A 14,914-nucleotide genomic window follows, 5' to 3' on the forward strand; every position below is an offset into this window, starting at 1 on the left:
CCCCCAGGAGAAAGGGATATATGGACAGATGTGCTTGATCTATTCAAGTAAGCCTGGTTACCAAAACAAATTAAAATGACTTAAAAGCACAAAGAAAATGTCGCAAGTGTACATTAAAAGCTGGGGCTCGAATGGGGAGGATGCCGCAGCCTGTGGTGTCCGTGGTAGGGACAGTGCCTGGGGAAACCTGTCACCCTGAACCTGATGATTGTTCACATTCCTGTCTAGACGTTCTACTTCCATAATACGTTTTCTTTAAAATGGGGCAGAGCAAAGAAGGGAAGAGGCTTGAGAAAGCTGGGCCCAGAGCCAAGGAGGCAGCCACAGTGCTTGAAGGTGGAGCACACCTTTGGCTGTAAACTCATGAGCAGCCAGTGAGAAAAGCTAACCCTGTTCAACTCTTTCACTCTGGCCATAAGAAAAAGTTTATATTTTTTACCCAGAAGCACTAGAGTTATTTGCAGGTAGAAGTGGCCAGAGCTCCTTCTGGGAGGGCGCCGTGGGGTGTGATGAGCTAGGCCCTCATCGTGGATGCCAGCAGGGGTTCCTTGGGGCTGGTGCTTTAAGACCCCCCACCATGGGCCTTACCCAGGGTGCTAGTCGTAAAGATGCCGTTCCCTGTCGACCTAGCTTAGTGCAGAGGTATGTGTAAGAACTTCTAGAAGGGCAGGGCTGAAATGCCAATGTAGTCTGTACCCCTCAAAATGATCATTGGCTTGGGCCCCACCGGTCAGCCGAGCCCCTCCAAATGGCCACTGGGGCAGGCCACTGGGGCAGGTCCCTGACGTGGGCCTCCCGAGCCCGGCTGGGCCTGGAGGAGCGGCTTCCCAGCCACACTCAGCTGTCACCTCCTTCCACAGGGCTGGCAGGCTCCTGCCTGGCTCGGTTCAGCACCATGCCCTTCCTATACTGCAACCCCGGGGACATCTGCTACTACGCCAGCCGGAACGACAAGTCCTACTGGCTCTCCACCACTGCCCCGCTACCTATGATGCCTGTGGCCGAGGACGAAATCAAGCCCTACATCAGCCGCTGCTCCGTGTGCGAGGCCCCGGCCGTTGCCATAGCAGTCCACAGTCAGGATGTCTCCATCCCCCACTGCCCGGCTGGATGGCGAAGCCTGTGGATCGGATATTCCTTCCTCATGGTATGTGGTGCTGGCCAGCACTCTCTCAGAACGTAGAACCAGTTAGAAATATAGCTCCTCCCCGCAACCACACCCTGACTGGGGAAGCAGCAAGAACAGCTGCCTTTGTGAGAATCATCAGACAGGACAGGTGTTCAGGTTGTGCGGGGCATGAGGGCACCTGGCCCCGGGGGGCGGTGGGAGCTGGAATGTAGCCTGCACTTTTGCCTGCACTTTGTTAACTCAGCTACGGCCTAGGCCTGGGGCTGCCCCACCCAGAGGGGACCCATCCACTTGCCAGCAAGCCTTTGGAATTAGGACTTATTTGGTTTGTTATCCAACTTCCTAAGCAGAACAGCAGAGGTAAAACTCTTCTGGTTTATCCCAAAGCTAAACATAGGGAAGAATTTTGTCTAGAATCCTAAGTAGCTTATGTAAAATCTGTCTAGAACCTAGAATGCCCTCAAGAAATATCCATTAGCTGGTTGGTTTAAGACAGATACATGTATGCTGATGAGGAAAATCCTGAAATACCAGAGTCAGATTGCCTTTGGGTATAAAGCAGAGGATGCACAGTTTTGGCCAGTTTACGTTTAGTTTAACATTTAGGGGAGTGACTGCACGGTGGTAACGTCCCTTACAGTTTTCCTGCTTTCTCCACTATCGTAGGGAGAAAGGAGAGTCCAGTGGGGGCAGTGGGTCTTCTGTCTCATTTATATGGATTATGACTGCCATAACTCCAGCTATAGTGACTGCATGCCCAACGTGTTAAATATTTCATAAATTACATTAATACCATAACATAGAAATTGATTCACAGAAACTCAGAGCCCTTACTTAGCCTGGCTGCTCCCAGCTCTGGGGCGTCCAGCCTGGTGCTTCCTCGTGACCCTGTCCCGGCAGCCCCAGGGAGCTCCTTAGGAGGCCTGCCTGGGCAGCTCCCAGGATGGCCTTGGCTCTCACAGACCAAAGTGGGGCCTGGGATGCCTCGTGAAGATACTATTACCAAGCATAAGCGGGGGGGGGGGGGGGGGGGGGGGGCAAGGCAATGTATGATTACCTGAAAGGAACCCCCCAGGTTCGTTATGTCCGCCGCCAGAGGAAAGACATCTCGATGCCAGAGATTCATGAAAAGGAAAGGAAATGTTTATTTAATGCTGTACAGACTTAAAGTAGTGACCTAATGTCTTCATCAAAATCCCAAAGTCCCTTAAACCACCTATAAACACACACAGTCCTTCTTTCCCCCTTTGCCCAGTCTGGAGTACCGTATCTCAGGAAAAGAAATAGAAGTCTGTGGCTCAGGCAGCCCCCAGTTCTTCCCAGTGATCTGTCTTGGCTGGTAGGCCTCCCTCGGTTGTCAGTACCATCAGCTGTGTCGCCGGGATCTCTGCTAAAGCCGGGTGGTGGTTCCCCCTTCTAAAGCTGCAGGGCTCCCCACTCTGGCAAAACCACAAGGTTCTCTCCACTGCCCCCGCCGCATGGTCCTCTCTGCACAATGGTCGTAGGGGTCTCCACTCCGCCAAAGCTGCGTGATTCTCTCCCTCACAGTGCTGCGGGGGTCCCTACTCTGCTAAAGACCACATGGTTCTTTCTCCTAAGGCCGAGGGGGTCTCCACATGGTTCTCCTTCCAATGCAATGGCTGCCTTGTCTTGGTTTAAATCCCTGCGCCAATCTTCCTCTGCACCCCCATTTCCAACTCCTCCCACCACTGACCACACTTGCCAGCCCTCTCATATCTTTCCAGCTTCACTGGGCTGCCATTGTGAGTCTGGGCAGGTGTGGCCTCATGTCATGGAGCCAATCTTCTCCAAGCTCCCACGAAGGCGCTGTAGCTCGGGGGACTTGCCCCCTCCCCTTACATCTTGGTGGGGAAGTTACTTCCATTTCCCTGGCTCAGAGCACGGCCACAGCTATTTAACATATCTATGTAACCAGTGAAAGGCTATAGATATGTTAAATGACCACACCAGAGGTTAGCTGCAAAGCTGTTGCTATGCAAAACAGCTCTGAATGGCCCTGCTCCATGTGTCCCTTCCCCCAACCCACACCTGTGGGAGTGGGGGTGAGGACATCCTAATATTTCCTGAACACCTTGAGTTCTGGGCCCCATTCCAAATCCCTGTTTGGGCCCCCCCTCTTGGCTGCACCCTGTTACAATATGTCTGCTTCTCCCAGCCCATTTACCATAAACAAGAACACGGTAGCTCTGGGTTAGAAAGGCTTCTGCATTTTGTGAGCAGAAAACTTTCCAAAGGTTTTTGGTTTCTGCCAGTCCCTGCCCAAATACATCCCAGGACAGCCTCTTGTTCTCTGCAAACTGCAGATGAGGTATTCCTGTTCTAAATTAACGGATTCTGACAACACACTCACCACTCAAAGCTTGCTCGACCAAGCTAAACAACATTTTTTAATAGATTAACTTGGAGATCCAAGGGCCTACCATGCACCTTCATGGAGCTAAAAATGTTTGTGAAACAAGCAAACAAACAAAAAATAGAAGTCAGAAGTGGCAAAGAAAATTCCCCAACCCTTGTCCTAGTCTCCCAGCTGGTACCTGCTGGATCGTCTCAAGGGACTGATGGCTTAACAACCTCTGAAAAAACATAAATTACACAAGTAGTACATGTTCGTTGTGGAAAAATCAACAAGTAGAGATTCTCTAAAAAGAAAACTAACGAAAACCACTCATACGTACTTCCTTCCTCTTCATAGTCTAGCAGAGGAGTGGAGGGCAGGGGTCACTTTTGGAGAGACTGCTTATTTTAACTTACCCTCCAGTGCTGACCCATATCTTAATTTTATCTTTCCTTTAAAACAAAAGTTAACATTTTTTTAATTTTATTTTATTTATTTTTAGAGAGGGAAGGGAGGGAGAAAGAGAGAGAGAAACATTAATGTGCGGTTCCTGGGGGCCGTGGCCTGCAACCCAGGCATGTGCCCTGACTGGGAATCGAACCTGCGATGCTTTGGTTCGCAGCCCGCACTCAATCCACTGAGCTACGCCAGCCAGGGCACACAAAAGTTAACATTTTGGTATCCCTCCTGCCAGCCAAATGCTGCATTCTTTGAGTGGATAATTGGGGAGGTAATATTTTTGCCCCCAAGTTTAGTCAACTATATTAATGATTATAACCTGCTTTTGCTTTTGTTCTAGTTGTCACTTAGTAACAAATCAGGACTATCCATTTATGTCCATGAACCCTCCCCTGCAGCAGCCTGGCACTGCTCCGCCTTCGCCTATCTAGCCGGATTTATTTAGCCTAGCCCCTAGCAGTAAAGAGTATGCTGCAAGTGGTGGTCTGTGTTGACATAATAAATGTTCGAGGTTGTTTTCAGTTAGGGGGAAAGCGCATCAATTACAGCCTGCCCCACTCTCCTCCGCAGCACACTGCCGCAGGCGATGAAGGTGGCGGCCAGTCGCTGATGTCCCCAGGCAGCTGTCTGGAGGACTTCCGCGCCACGCCGTTCATCGAGTGCAATGGGGCCCGGGGAACCTGCCACTACTTCGCCAACAAGTACAGCTTTTGGCTCACCACCATCCCCGAGCAGAACTTCCAGAGCTCGCCCTCCCCCGACACGCTCAAGGCGGGGCTCATCCGGACGCACATCAGCCGCTGCCAGGTGTGCATGAAGAACCTGTGAGGCGAGGTCCCGGGGCTGCCCCACCCGACGCACTTCTCTGCAGGTTCGCCTCCAGCCTGGGGGGCCACTTTGGTGCTTAACTTATTACCTCAGGTGCTGACCCAAACGATGACTTCATGTTTTTTCTTTAAAAACAAACAAAAAGTCCACCAAAGGATTCAGCACCAGCTCTTATACCAAATAGCCACTTGTCATCTATCCACAGGTGCTAGTCACTGTCCTCACTCTCCAGAATGAAGCCCTCCCTATGACCCCCTGACCCTCCGAAAGGGAAAACAGTTAACAGCCCCAGCACTCCCTCTCAGGCCATACTAGACTTGTACACGCTAGGTGCAACTAATGTCTGCCTATGTACCTGCACCTCGTATAGTCCCTGCACTTTCAAACCCCACAGACAACCCGCTTACTTAACTCACTTAATGGGCTGGTGTAGACAAATGAAGCCATACAGCCCAAGGGCTCCTGAACTCATTCCCACTGTTCCCCCATGAAGGTCTCCTGGGGGGTGGCTCCCATCCTGCCCCCCAAGCCAACATGATGACAGCACGCTCTTCTCCCAAATTCTCATGGTATAAATTATCCCAGCCCCTCAAGGCCAGAAAGATGCTGGCAGCCACATACCAGCTGTCATGCTTTCCACCACACCCGTACAGACCACTGGGTTTGGCAAAACTCTGGTAGCAACAAAGACCTACTAACTGTCTGTTGTCGGCCAGGCTATTTGACAGCAAACCCGTATAGTCAGAAGTGGCGTTCCCACTGGCCCCAGGCTGTCCTGAGATTTACCCTCCATTTTTTGTTGTAAATTGTATTCCCATGACTAAATATTAATGTCCTGTATAATGACTGTGGAATAAACATTGATTTTGGACATCTTTATACCCCCGGTTGTTGACTGCCTAAATTTTCTCAAGTCTGTAGAGTGCAGAATTTGCAGTGACCCCAAGGCATTGCATCTGGCCCTGGAGCTAGTTTGAATTTTGGCAGACTCAAACCCAAGTCTATGGTATTGTCATTCCACTCTCGGGGAATTGTCTTTGTGTTTATAATGCATTCATGTTTACAGAAAGCACCCTAACCACACTCATGGGAATTAGGGCGATCAGTCCTTCACAAAGGAACTTCCAAAGTCATGCAATTCATTCCAACATAATGTCCCAAGTCAAATCTCAGTATTTCCTAGAAATAGCCTCTAAGACATATTTCTGGCTTTTTTTTTTTTTCTGGAACCTGGCTGACCCTTGGGAACCCAACTCACAAAATTGCTTTTTACCCTTTATAATCCAATTTCATATTAAACTTTTTCCAAGAATAATTTCCACCTAACAAAATAAGTATTCCACTTGATAATGTTATTTGAAATAGATCAGCAGCTGTCTTGGCCTGCATTCCCTCAGAAGCTGACTGAGACGAGGACCCTGCACAGGAGGGTTATTTGGGGACACAATTCCAGTGAATGGGGTGGGAGCTGGACAGAGTGAACCCAGGAAGGAGGGCATCTTACTAAGGAGGCTGCTGACCTTGGCAATTTCGGGCTTTATCCTGCTAGGGACCCACTAAGGATGGCCACAGAAGAAGCCTCGGATTGCCCCACCCAGGCATGGGAAAGGGACATTTTCGATCTCCAGTTCTGGTCCCCCATAGTCAGGGATTCCATAAGACTCTCTGCACTTAATGGCTGAGTGGGCTCCTGCAGCATCCCAAGGAGAGGCAGAGAACCAGATGAGGCTGATGTAAGGTAGCTACACCTGTACACACCTGGTTTCCATAGCAACAGCTATAGCAACAAGTTGGGCACAGTGCCTCTCCACAAAGCTTACAGAGGTAGCTATTTATTCTAGACTCCATTCGCCACAATCCAGGGAGCAGACACAAAGTTCGTCACTGTTCTGAAGATTCCTGCTCCACTTGGTTCTATGCGGTTCACACTTCTGGGTCAGGTGCTGAGCCAGAGCACTGGACACCAGGGAGACATACACCCTGGGAGCTCCTGATACCCTCCCCACCTGCAGACGGACTCTTAGCAACTTGCAGAATTCAGGGCTAACTCACAGAGTCCTATCTCCCTTCCATGGCCAAGGTCAAGAACAAAGGGCAAGGGCGGGTGGGTGGAGGCAGGCTTGGAAGCTGTGGCCATGCAATGGCATGAACTGGCTGTGAAACTACAGCCATTTCCAAAGAGGCTATTTCATCACATGGGGTCAGGGTCCAGCTTCTCTGCCACACAAGGGAGTAAAGGGCTCAGAGAGGCCAAGAACAGTGGGAAGTGCCCCTGGAGACACACACTGCATCCTGCAAGCAGCCCTCCCCAGGCCAGCATGCCCCCACTTATCTTGGGCAGTGGGTGTCTGCCGGGCAGAGGCCCAAACAACCAAACCAAATTGGCAAAACAGAACAAACAGCAGCAAATGGAATGACACATGCAAAGCCCAGAGTCAGGTTCCCTGGAGCCCTAACCGGGAAGGGCCTGGACTTGAGTGAAACCTGGATGTGTGTCCCTTTCCAGCCACCAGTGGACTCTGGCCTTAGGCACACCTTTCATTGCTCTGGGCTTTGGTCCTCACACCCTCAAACCAGCTGCCTTCCAGACTCTCCTTCTGGCAGATGGGCCAGTGAGTTCAAGGCTAATCCAAGGGAGGGTAGGACAGAGAGTAACACAAACACTCGCAGGCTGAGCAGTTGCTTGCTGCAAAGGTCCTGCAAAGGGGCATCCTCAGCCCAGCAGCTTTCAGAACAGGCACACAGAAAGACCAGGCCAGCTGCACATGCATGTTCAGGGTCCACACTGCAGGCACAGCAGCTCCATCCAGTTCCAACTGTGCAGGGCCAAAGGGCCCAGCTTTGAGAAGTGGGAAGGCTCAGAGAGCCCTCTGGGCCACAGAGAGAGAGCGCTCAGGAACGGGGTGAAATATCATAATGAGGACAGGTAGGAGCGCGCCATGGGGGTACGAGGCCCGCTCAACCAAATGACATAAAGGAAAGTACAATCTGGGACTCCCCCAACCACAGATGGAGCAGATTTTGCCTCCAGAGCACGCCAAACACCTGGACAAACCACACGTTGGCTCCCAGACACGAGGTCTTGGGTGCCAGGGCCTTGCCTTCCTCAAAGTCCTTACAGTTGCCCCGTGAACAAAATAGGTTTGAACCGCACATGTCCACTTATTCACAGGTTCTTTCCAATAAACACGTGCAGTACAGGAAACATATTTTCTCTTCCTGAATAACACTCTTTTTTCTAACTTACTGTATTGAAAGAATAGAGTATATAATATATGTAACATACAAATTATGTGTTAACTGTTATTGGTAAGACTTCTGGTCAGCAGAAGGCCATTAGTAGTTAAGTTGGGGAGAGTCAAAAGTTACATGCAGATTTTTGGCTGTGTGGGGCTCGGCGCGCCCAACCCCCGTGCTGCTCAAGGGTCAAACTCTAGTTGTCATCCATAGCAGGCACTCTGCACAATCAGGGTCACCCTGAAACAGGAGGCGGAGGCAGAAGTCACTTCCATTTCCCCTTCTCCCTGGAGGACAAGCACCATCTCTCTGATCCATGTCACTGGCTTCGAGTACCGGGCTCAGCGCTTTCATAGGGAAACTACCGTGTCTCACCACGTAAAATACACTCCTGTGTATAACGCACACCCACGTTCTTGGTCCAAACTTTCAGGGAAAAAACCTTTTGTTTTAATTTTTTAATTCAATTATTTATTTATTTATATTTTGAAATAAAACCAATTATCGCATTCCAAGGTATTATCTTACATATGGACATCATTATTGCTTTCTAGGTTACTTTCAACACATAAGCTTAAATGAAAGAATTAAAGACATTTATACTGATATGGAATTAGTACTGCCCATGTATAATATGCATCTTTATTTTTCCCTCAAAAATTTGAGTAAAAGTGTGCATTACACACAGCAAGACACAGTACATGCTGGAGGTGCTGTGACTGCCAGATACTTGTGTGAGGGGGCCTTCCCGGCACAGCAGGCAGCCCTGCTCCACCCAGGCTGGCAGGTTCAGAAAGGACGAAGTTGTACAATACTTCTAAGAAACCAGCATACTGGCCTGGAAAAAGGAAACCATGGCTTGCAGCACCCAGATTGCAACATACCCAACCCAAAACTTCCCAGACGCCTCCGCCAAGCACGATGCCTCAAGGGCACCAGGAAACCTCCATCTAGATGTTGAGAAAGTTTTTATCTGTATGAGGACACTTTGGGGCCCCAGGCGAAAATCTGCAGCAATGGCTCCAAGTTCAGGCACAGCAGGTTAACCCAGGGCTGTTCGAGGCCTCCTGGGGCAGCTGCGATTATACAAAGGCATCAATGGAAGGAATGTTCAAGGGCACCGGCTCAAATCCACATCCAGCAGAAAAATCCCGTCCATCCCCACCAGTTGGGTCACACAGCTGAACAACCTGAAGCTCCCCCAGAACTGACCTGGTTCCCGGGTTGGGAACGGGGCCCACATGAGGTCACAGGCAGAAACCCATGAGGACCAGGCCCCCGAACAAGGGAGAACCCAGGCTGGCTCTTGAAAGTCCACTTGGAACAGAGCCAGGAGTGAAGCCTATTTATTTTTAGAGTAACAATAAAGAGTGAAATGCTTAAGTGTCTTCAGTGGAGAACGTTCCATTCCTGGGCAATCCCCCACTCGGGGGCACTGGCTGCAGGTGCTCAGGGCAGGTGGGCAAGAGAATCGAAGGATATCCAGGTGACAGGGGCCTTCGGAATGCATCGGCCAGCCCTGCCTTCAGGCATGAAGTCATTTCCTGGGACGCTCTTTCCCTCAGTGTGTTCAAAGACAAGCTCCTGGATCTCCCTAGAGAGCACATTTCCTCCCGTGTCACTAAAAAAAAAGCATTTGACAGAGAATTAATACAACTTCTGCCCATACAATGGCAAATTAAACCAAATCAGTGAAAAGTAATCAAACTAATCCATTTTCACCTTTCAATGTGCTCGTTGGGAAATTGAAACTGGAGACCAGCCCTGGCTGGTGTCACTCAGTGGACTGATCGCTGGCCTGAGAACCGAAAGGTCAGTTCAATTCCCAGACCGAGGACATGCCTGGTTTGCGGGCCAGGTTCCTGGCTGGGGACAAGCAAGAGACAACTGATCCATGTAGCTCTCACACATTGATATTTCTCTCCCTCCCTTCCCCTTTCTCTAAAAGTAAATAAATTAAATCTTCAGAAAAGAAACCAGAGAACTTGAGATTGTCTGCAGTCACAGGGCACCTCAGCAGAGGTGCCTCAGGGACGCTCCAGGCTCTGTACCTTGCGGAGCAGGAGGCAGCCCTGGGACACAGCTCACAGGCACTCAGAAACATAACTGCACACCTCCCCGCAGAAAAGCCCTACTCATGAAACGTTTCTCACTAGCCTTCTGCCACATTTTGCTTTCTATTACAGGCTGAATGCTTGTGCCCCCCTAAAACCCATGTGCTGAAGCCCTACCCCCCAGTATGATGGTGTTTGGAGGTGGGGCCTTTGGGACAGGATGAGGGGAGGGCCCTGTGATCAGACCAGCGCCCTTACAAGAGAAGAAGGAGATCAGAGCTCTCTCTCCCTCCACCACACGAGGGCACGTCGACAAGGAGGCCTTGTGCAAGTCAGGAAGAGAGCCCTCACCAGAAAATGTATCGTCTGTCACCCTGATGTTGGACTTTCCAGCCTCCAGAACTGTCAGACGTAAATGTCTGCTGCTTACGCCGCCCAATCTGTGTTTTGTTACAACAGCCTGAGCTGGCTGAGACGTCCCTTTCCCAACCAGAGAGCCCCAAGTCTGGCCTACATGCTCTCAGTTAAATTTCTAAGAAAATGAAACCCATTGTCTCACAGCTTCCCCACCTTAGTATCTTCTAACAACAAAGTGATGCACCCACCAACCAGCAGAAAAGGGGTTTCAGCTCAGTAACAGCCCAGGTGGCCCAAGCAGAACTTAGCAGAAACGGAGCTTTTACTTTTGCTTCTATTATTGGAATTCATGTCATCAAGACAACTAGGCAGATGAGCTGATCCAAATATTCAGGAAGGATTCAGTGCAACTTCTAACAATAGAAGCACCTTAAGCTCACAGCCATCTTCCCAGAGCCCCCAGCAAGGAGTCCACTGGGGGCACAAAATAAAATCTGAATCAACACAGGGTCCACACCAAAGTTCTACTCAAGATTCCTTTTAATAATATGTGTAGTTCATGCTACTACTACCAATATAAAAAAGTGACTCCTGATTTTGTATAAATTAACATGTCGAGAACATTATGATGCATCGAGATACAAGTTCCAAATGATAGGACCGAAGATAAATCACAGTGAAGAGAAATGTCTGCAGACGACAAACTTGAAAGCCGTACAGGTGCTCAGACGGGTGCACACCCATCCGGGCAACCTTCTGTCAGAGGCCAGGTTGTCAGGAAAGGATCAGCAAGGGGACAACAGCCTCCAGGGACCCTGACCCTGCAGCTCCCCACCTCCCAACACAGTGACGTAGACAGAGGCAGTGATTCACGTGGACCTTCTCTCATGGTTAGCTGTCCTTCCCTCTCAGGTCTTCTCCTCCGTGTGCAGTTCTGCAGAGGAACTCCTCGACTTTCTGTGCTCCTGACCACAGCTCACTTGGTCACACTCCTCGCCTACTGTGCAAACGGGGGTCGGGGGTCTCTGAGAGTCAGGCACAGCACCCAGATTTGGTTCGACTGGGCGGCTTGTAACAGGAGATGTCCACAGTCTGCGGCGGCCCCTGGGCTCTCTGCCGCAAGATCATGGGCACCACCATGTCAAACAAGCTTTCAAACAAAAGGTCCACGTTGTGCCCGGTTTTGGCACTGGTCTCGAAGCACATCTGCTCAGCGGCCGGCACGTCTTTCTCATCCAGCATCTTGTACTTCAGGATCTTTTTATAAAGTGCCATCGCTTCCTCTGGCTTCACCTGCTTGGGCACCTTGGGCGACACGCAGCCGTCACCCACTGATCCCGAGCTGTGCCCTTCCTTCTCCAAGCTCTCTGAGGCCCCCTCCTCACTGAGGTCCAGCTTGTTCCCCACGATGGCAAAGAGGCAGTCGGTGTTGGCTGTGTCTGTCAGGCCCAGGAATCTGTCTTCCAGCTCCACCAGGCTCTGTGGGTGGTTCACATCATAGGTGAGGATGACAGCGGCCGCCCCCCGGCAGTACATGGAGCCAAGGCCGTGGAACTGCTCCCGCCCTGGTGGGGGAAAGGGGAAGAAAGATGTAGGTTATCTCTCTTTTCCCAGGAGCACCTGGTGGGGGGGGTCATGGGATTGTCACCCCAAATGTAGACATGGCTGGAGCTGGACTGGACTGAGACACAGGTGTGCAGAAAGAGCCGACCGGCCTAGGCCCTGCAGCATCTAAGCGCAGTGCCCTGCTGCTCTGGGGACCGCAGGCCATTCCTGCACAGCCTGGCCACATGCTGTAGTTGACATACAAGACCAAGAAGACTCCCCCATGCCCCTCTTTCCTTCTAATTAAAAACTGTATGGCTTGTTCCTAGTTTTGCATTTTAAAAGAAAATATCTGAATGAATGCTCTCACCACGGGCTTCGACGCTCAATGGCACAGTCCGCGCCACATCTCGGCGCCGCAGTCGTTCTGCCGCAGCACCACGCACGTCTGACGCAGCACCGTGCACGTCTGCCCTCACACAGGCGCATAGCACCCCCCCCCCCGCCCCGTGCCCACTGCCCAGTGCTCCAGCTCCAGGGCTGCCCGGCTCCCGTCCAGCTGCCTGGGGTGCGGACCCACTGGTCAAATCACTTAACCACTTGTCACTTCCCAAGGGGTCCCTGACCCCCTTCCAGATTATTCGCTAAGTCTTTTGTCAGCCCCATTGCCGCCCACACCCCCCATCCCTCACACTTCCTCTAAGTCTGGCTCGTACACCGGGCACAATCGCAAGTGCAGGCCTCGGCTGTGCAGTTAACACGTGTCCGCCTACCAGGAGGGAGGGCTGGACCGTGTGCTTTTACCTGCCCCTGTGTATTTGGTGCCCTATGTAATGTGTTGAGTAAGTGAAGCCATAAATTATCCCCTCCATTAAAAAAACGCGCACACAATTTTTTCTCTTGCATAAAATGTCTTTGTTTTGTTACCAGTTTGGTGTGATTTACAAAGTGGTAGAAGCCTCATTCAAGACAGAAGCTTCATTTAGACCCCACACCCAGCATCACGGCATCCTGACCCCCAGCCTTTGCCCTGAACTGCAGACTGACGGCGAGCGGGAGGCAGAGGGGAGGGAGGAGTCACCTTGAGTGTTAAAACTACCAAGAACTGGAATGTCATCATACCGGGATACCTTTATTCCCCCATATTCAATCATTAGAAAAGCTACATCAAGATTACAGCTAAACTACAGCAGCCATCACTCAGAGTCACCTGAAATCTAGCTCACTGTTAAGTCCTACAACTATGGATTTAAAGAGGAAGCCACACGAGACTGGTCGTTCCCAGGTACAGGTACAGAATAGAGGTTGAGGGCACGCCTGTGTCTTGGAGCCAGACAGCTGGGCATGTGAACCAGCACAAGGTACTTAACCATTCGTGGCTGAGTTTCCTCTCCTGTGAACGAGAACAGATAACAATATTACCCCACAGGGTTGCGAAGATTAAATTTACTGTTATTACAGTAAAAGAAAAAATAATCCCAGAGAAGCGGCAAGCCCAGAGGGCCCTCATTCATTGGGGTTGGTCTCCAGAGGCCAAGCCGGACCATTGTTTATGTCCCTAAGTTTTCACACCTGGTCCCTTTATTTCCCCTTCTGTTCACTGTGCGGGGAGATGGCTCACCAGCTCCACGAGGACAATTCATACACGCAAACTGGGGCCCCCTCCCAAAGCCATCCCAGGCCACAGGTTAATCAGCCCTCCTCCTGCCATCAGATTCCACAGCCCTCGATGGCAGGAAGGAGAGCCACCCAGGACCCAAGCTCTTCGGGCACACGCATGCTCCCAGGAGGAACTCAGGGGGTCCTTCTGAATTCACAGTCCTCCTGGCTGTCTGGCTTACACTCACATGGCCCCTTAGAAAGTTAATTATATTTCTAGAATATCTTTGACAGCTTCTCCCCCTAACTGGCATAGGAATCTGTTTCTGATGAAATTCTGTGACTCTGCCTGCAGTTTTTCAACTTGGGCTACAGAGCCCAGCTGTTGACTACAGTGGGAACGGAACCCAGAGGTCTATGGCCTTAAAAGGGGAAACAATGTAATCTTTATTCTCAACATCTTCTAGCTGAAATTTAGCATTTCCTTCTCTTACACAGACTGACAACAAACCAGGAATGATGTCAGGGAGCGACACCTGTGGCTCTGTCACATATGGAAACAACAGAGGCTTTCGGTTCCACATGACAGTTGTCCACCACATCATCAAGTGTTTAAGTTCATCACCACTTAAAAATCACAACAGCTGTTAGACCTGCCCTTTGCAAGGAAGCCTGATTTCCTGAAGAAACTTTGTATTTTAGTGCACACACTCAAATTTAGCATTCAGAGAAAGATCATGAGCTCACAGAACCTGGGTGCAAAAGGATCCTTCACACAAGAGAAACGAAGGCCCCTGGTCTCTGGATCTTTGGAACACAGATTAAAGGCATGACATCTACACACACACACACACACACACACACACACGATCCGGCACAAGTAACGCCCCTGTTATATAAAAGCTTTTATTACAAAGTTATAGGTATGTGATTCTGTAACATAACAGTGTCACACTCAAGCACACCTTATGACATTTTAGGTGAAATGTTCAAATGCTGTCCATTTCGTGCAAGACAGTCAGGTACCCTACCAACCACATTCAATGGCGTTACTTCTGCCAGACCCTGTATTTGCATAAAACACGGTGTCCTTTGCCTTATAAACTACTATTTTTGGCCAAATGGCCAAGAAACACAAACAAGTTCCACTCCAATCATTCTGAAATGGTCATGTTCTGATGCAAGCCAGGTGGCACTGCCTCATTAGGGGGCTAGCGGTGGCCCCCCTGGCCAGCCCTGGAGAGAGTCACCTACTGAGAATGATATCCACGTCCTGGGGGAAGGGCCCAGCATGGACCTACACCTGACAGCTGTCCTTTCCCTCACCCTGAGCCAGATTCAAAGCCACGG

General features: G+C 50.4%; 2 protein-coding genes across 4 annotated transcripts in view; one reads left to right on the forward strand and one right to left on the reverse strand.

Moving 5' to 3' along the window:
- COL4A2 (collagen type IV alpha 2 chain) overlaps nucleotides 1-5,653 on the forward strand; it is a 188,051-nt gene extending 182,398 nt beyond the window's left edge. For 2 of the 3 annotated variants that reach the window (XM_036011456.1, XM_036011455.1), the window contains exons 47-48: nucleotides 861-1,147; nucleotides 4,515-5,653. In XM_036011456.1, coding sequence (XP_035867349.1) covers nucleotides 861-1,147; nucleotides 4,515-4,772 — 545 coding nt within the window. In that variant the 3' untranslated portion in view covers nucleotides 4,773-5,653. The remainder of the gene's footprint in view (nucleotides 1-860; nucleotides 1,148-4,514) is intronic. The other variant, XM_028526656.2, reaches the window with a different exon arrangement.
- Nucleotides 5,654-10,942: 5,289 nt separating this feature from the next.
- Nucleotides 10,943-14,914, reverse strand: part of RAB20 (RAB20, member RAS oncogene family) — a 35,919-nt gene continuing 31,947 nt past the window's right edge. The window contains exon 2 of the mRNA XM_028526688.2: nucleotides 10,943-11,985. Within this exon, the coding sequence (XP_028382489.1) occupies nucleotides 11,453-11,985 (533 nt within the window). The 3' untranslated portion in view covers nucleotides 10,943-11,452. The remainder of the gene's footprint in view (nucleotides 11,986-14,914) is intronic.

This window comes from Phyllostomus discolor, chromosome 11 (genome assembly GCF_004126475.2).
Source record: "Phyllostomus discolor isolate MPI-MPIP mPhyDis1 chromosome 11, mPhyDis1.pri.v3, whole genome shotgun sequence".
NCBI classification, from domain to species: Eukaryota; Metazoa; Chordata; class Mammalia; order Chiroptera; family Phyllostomidae; genus Phyllostomus; species Phyllostomus discolor.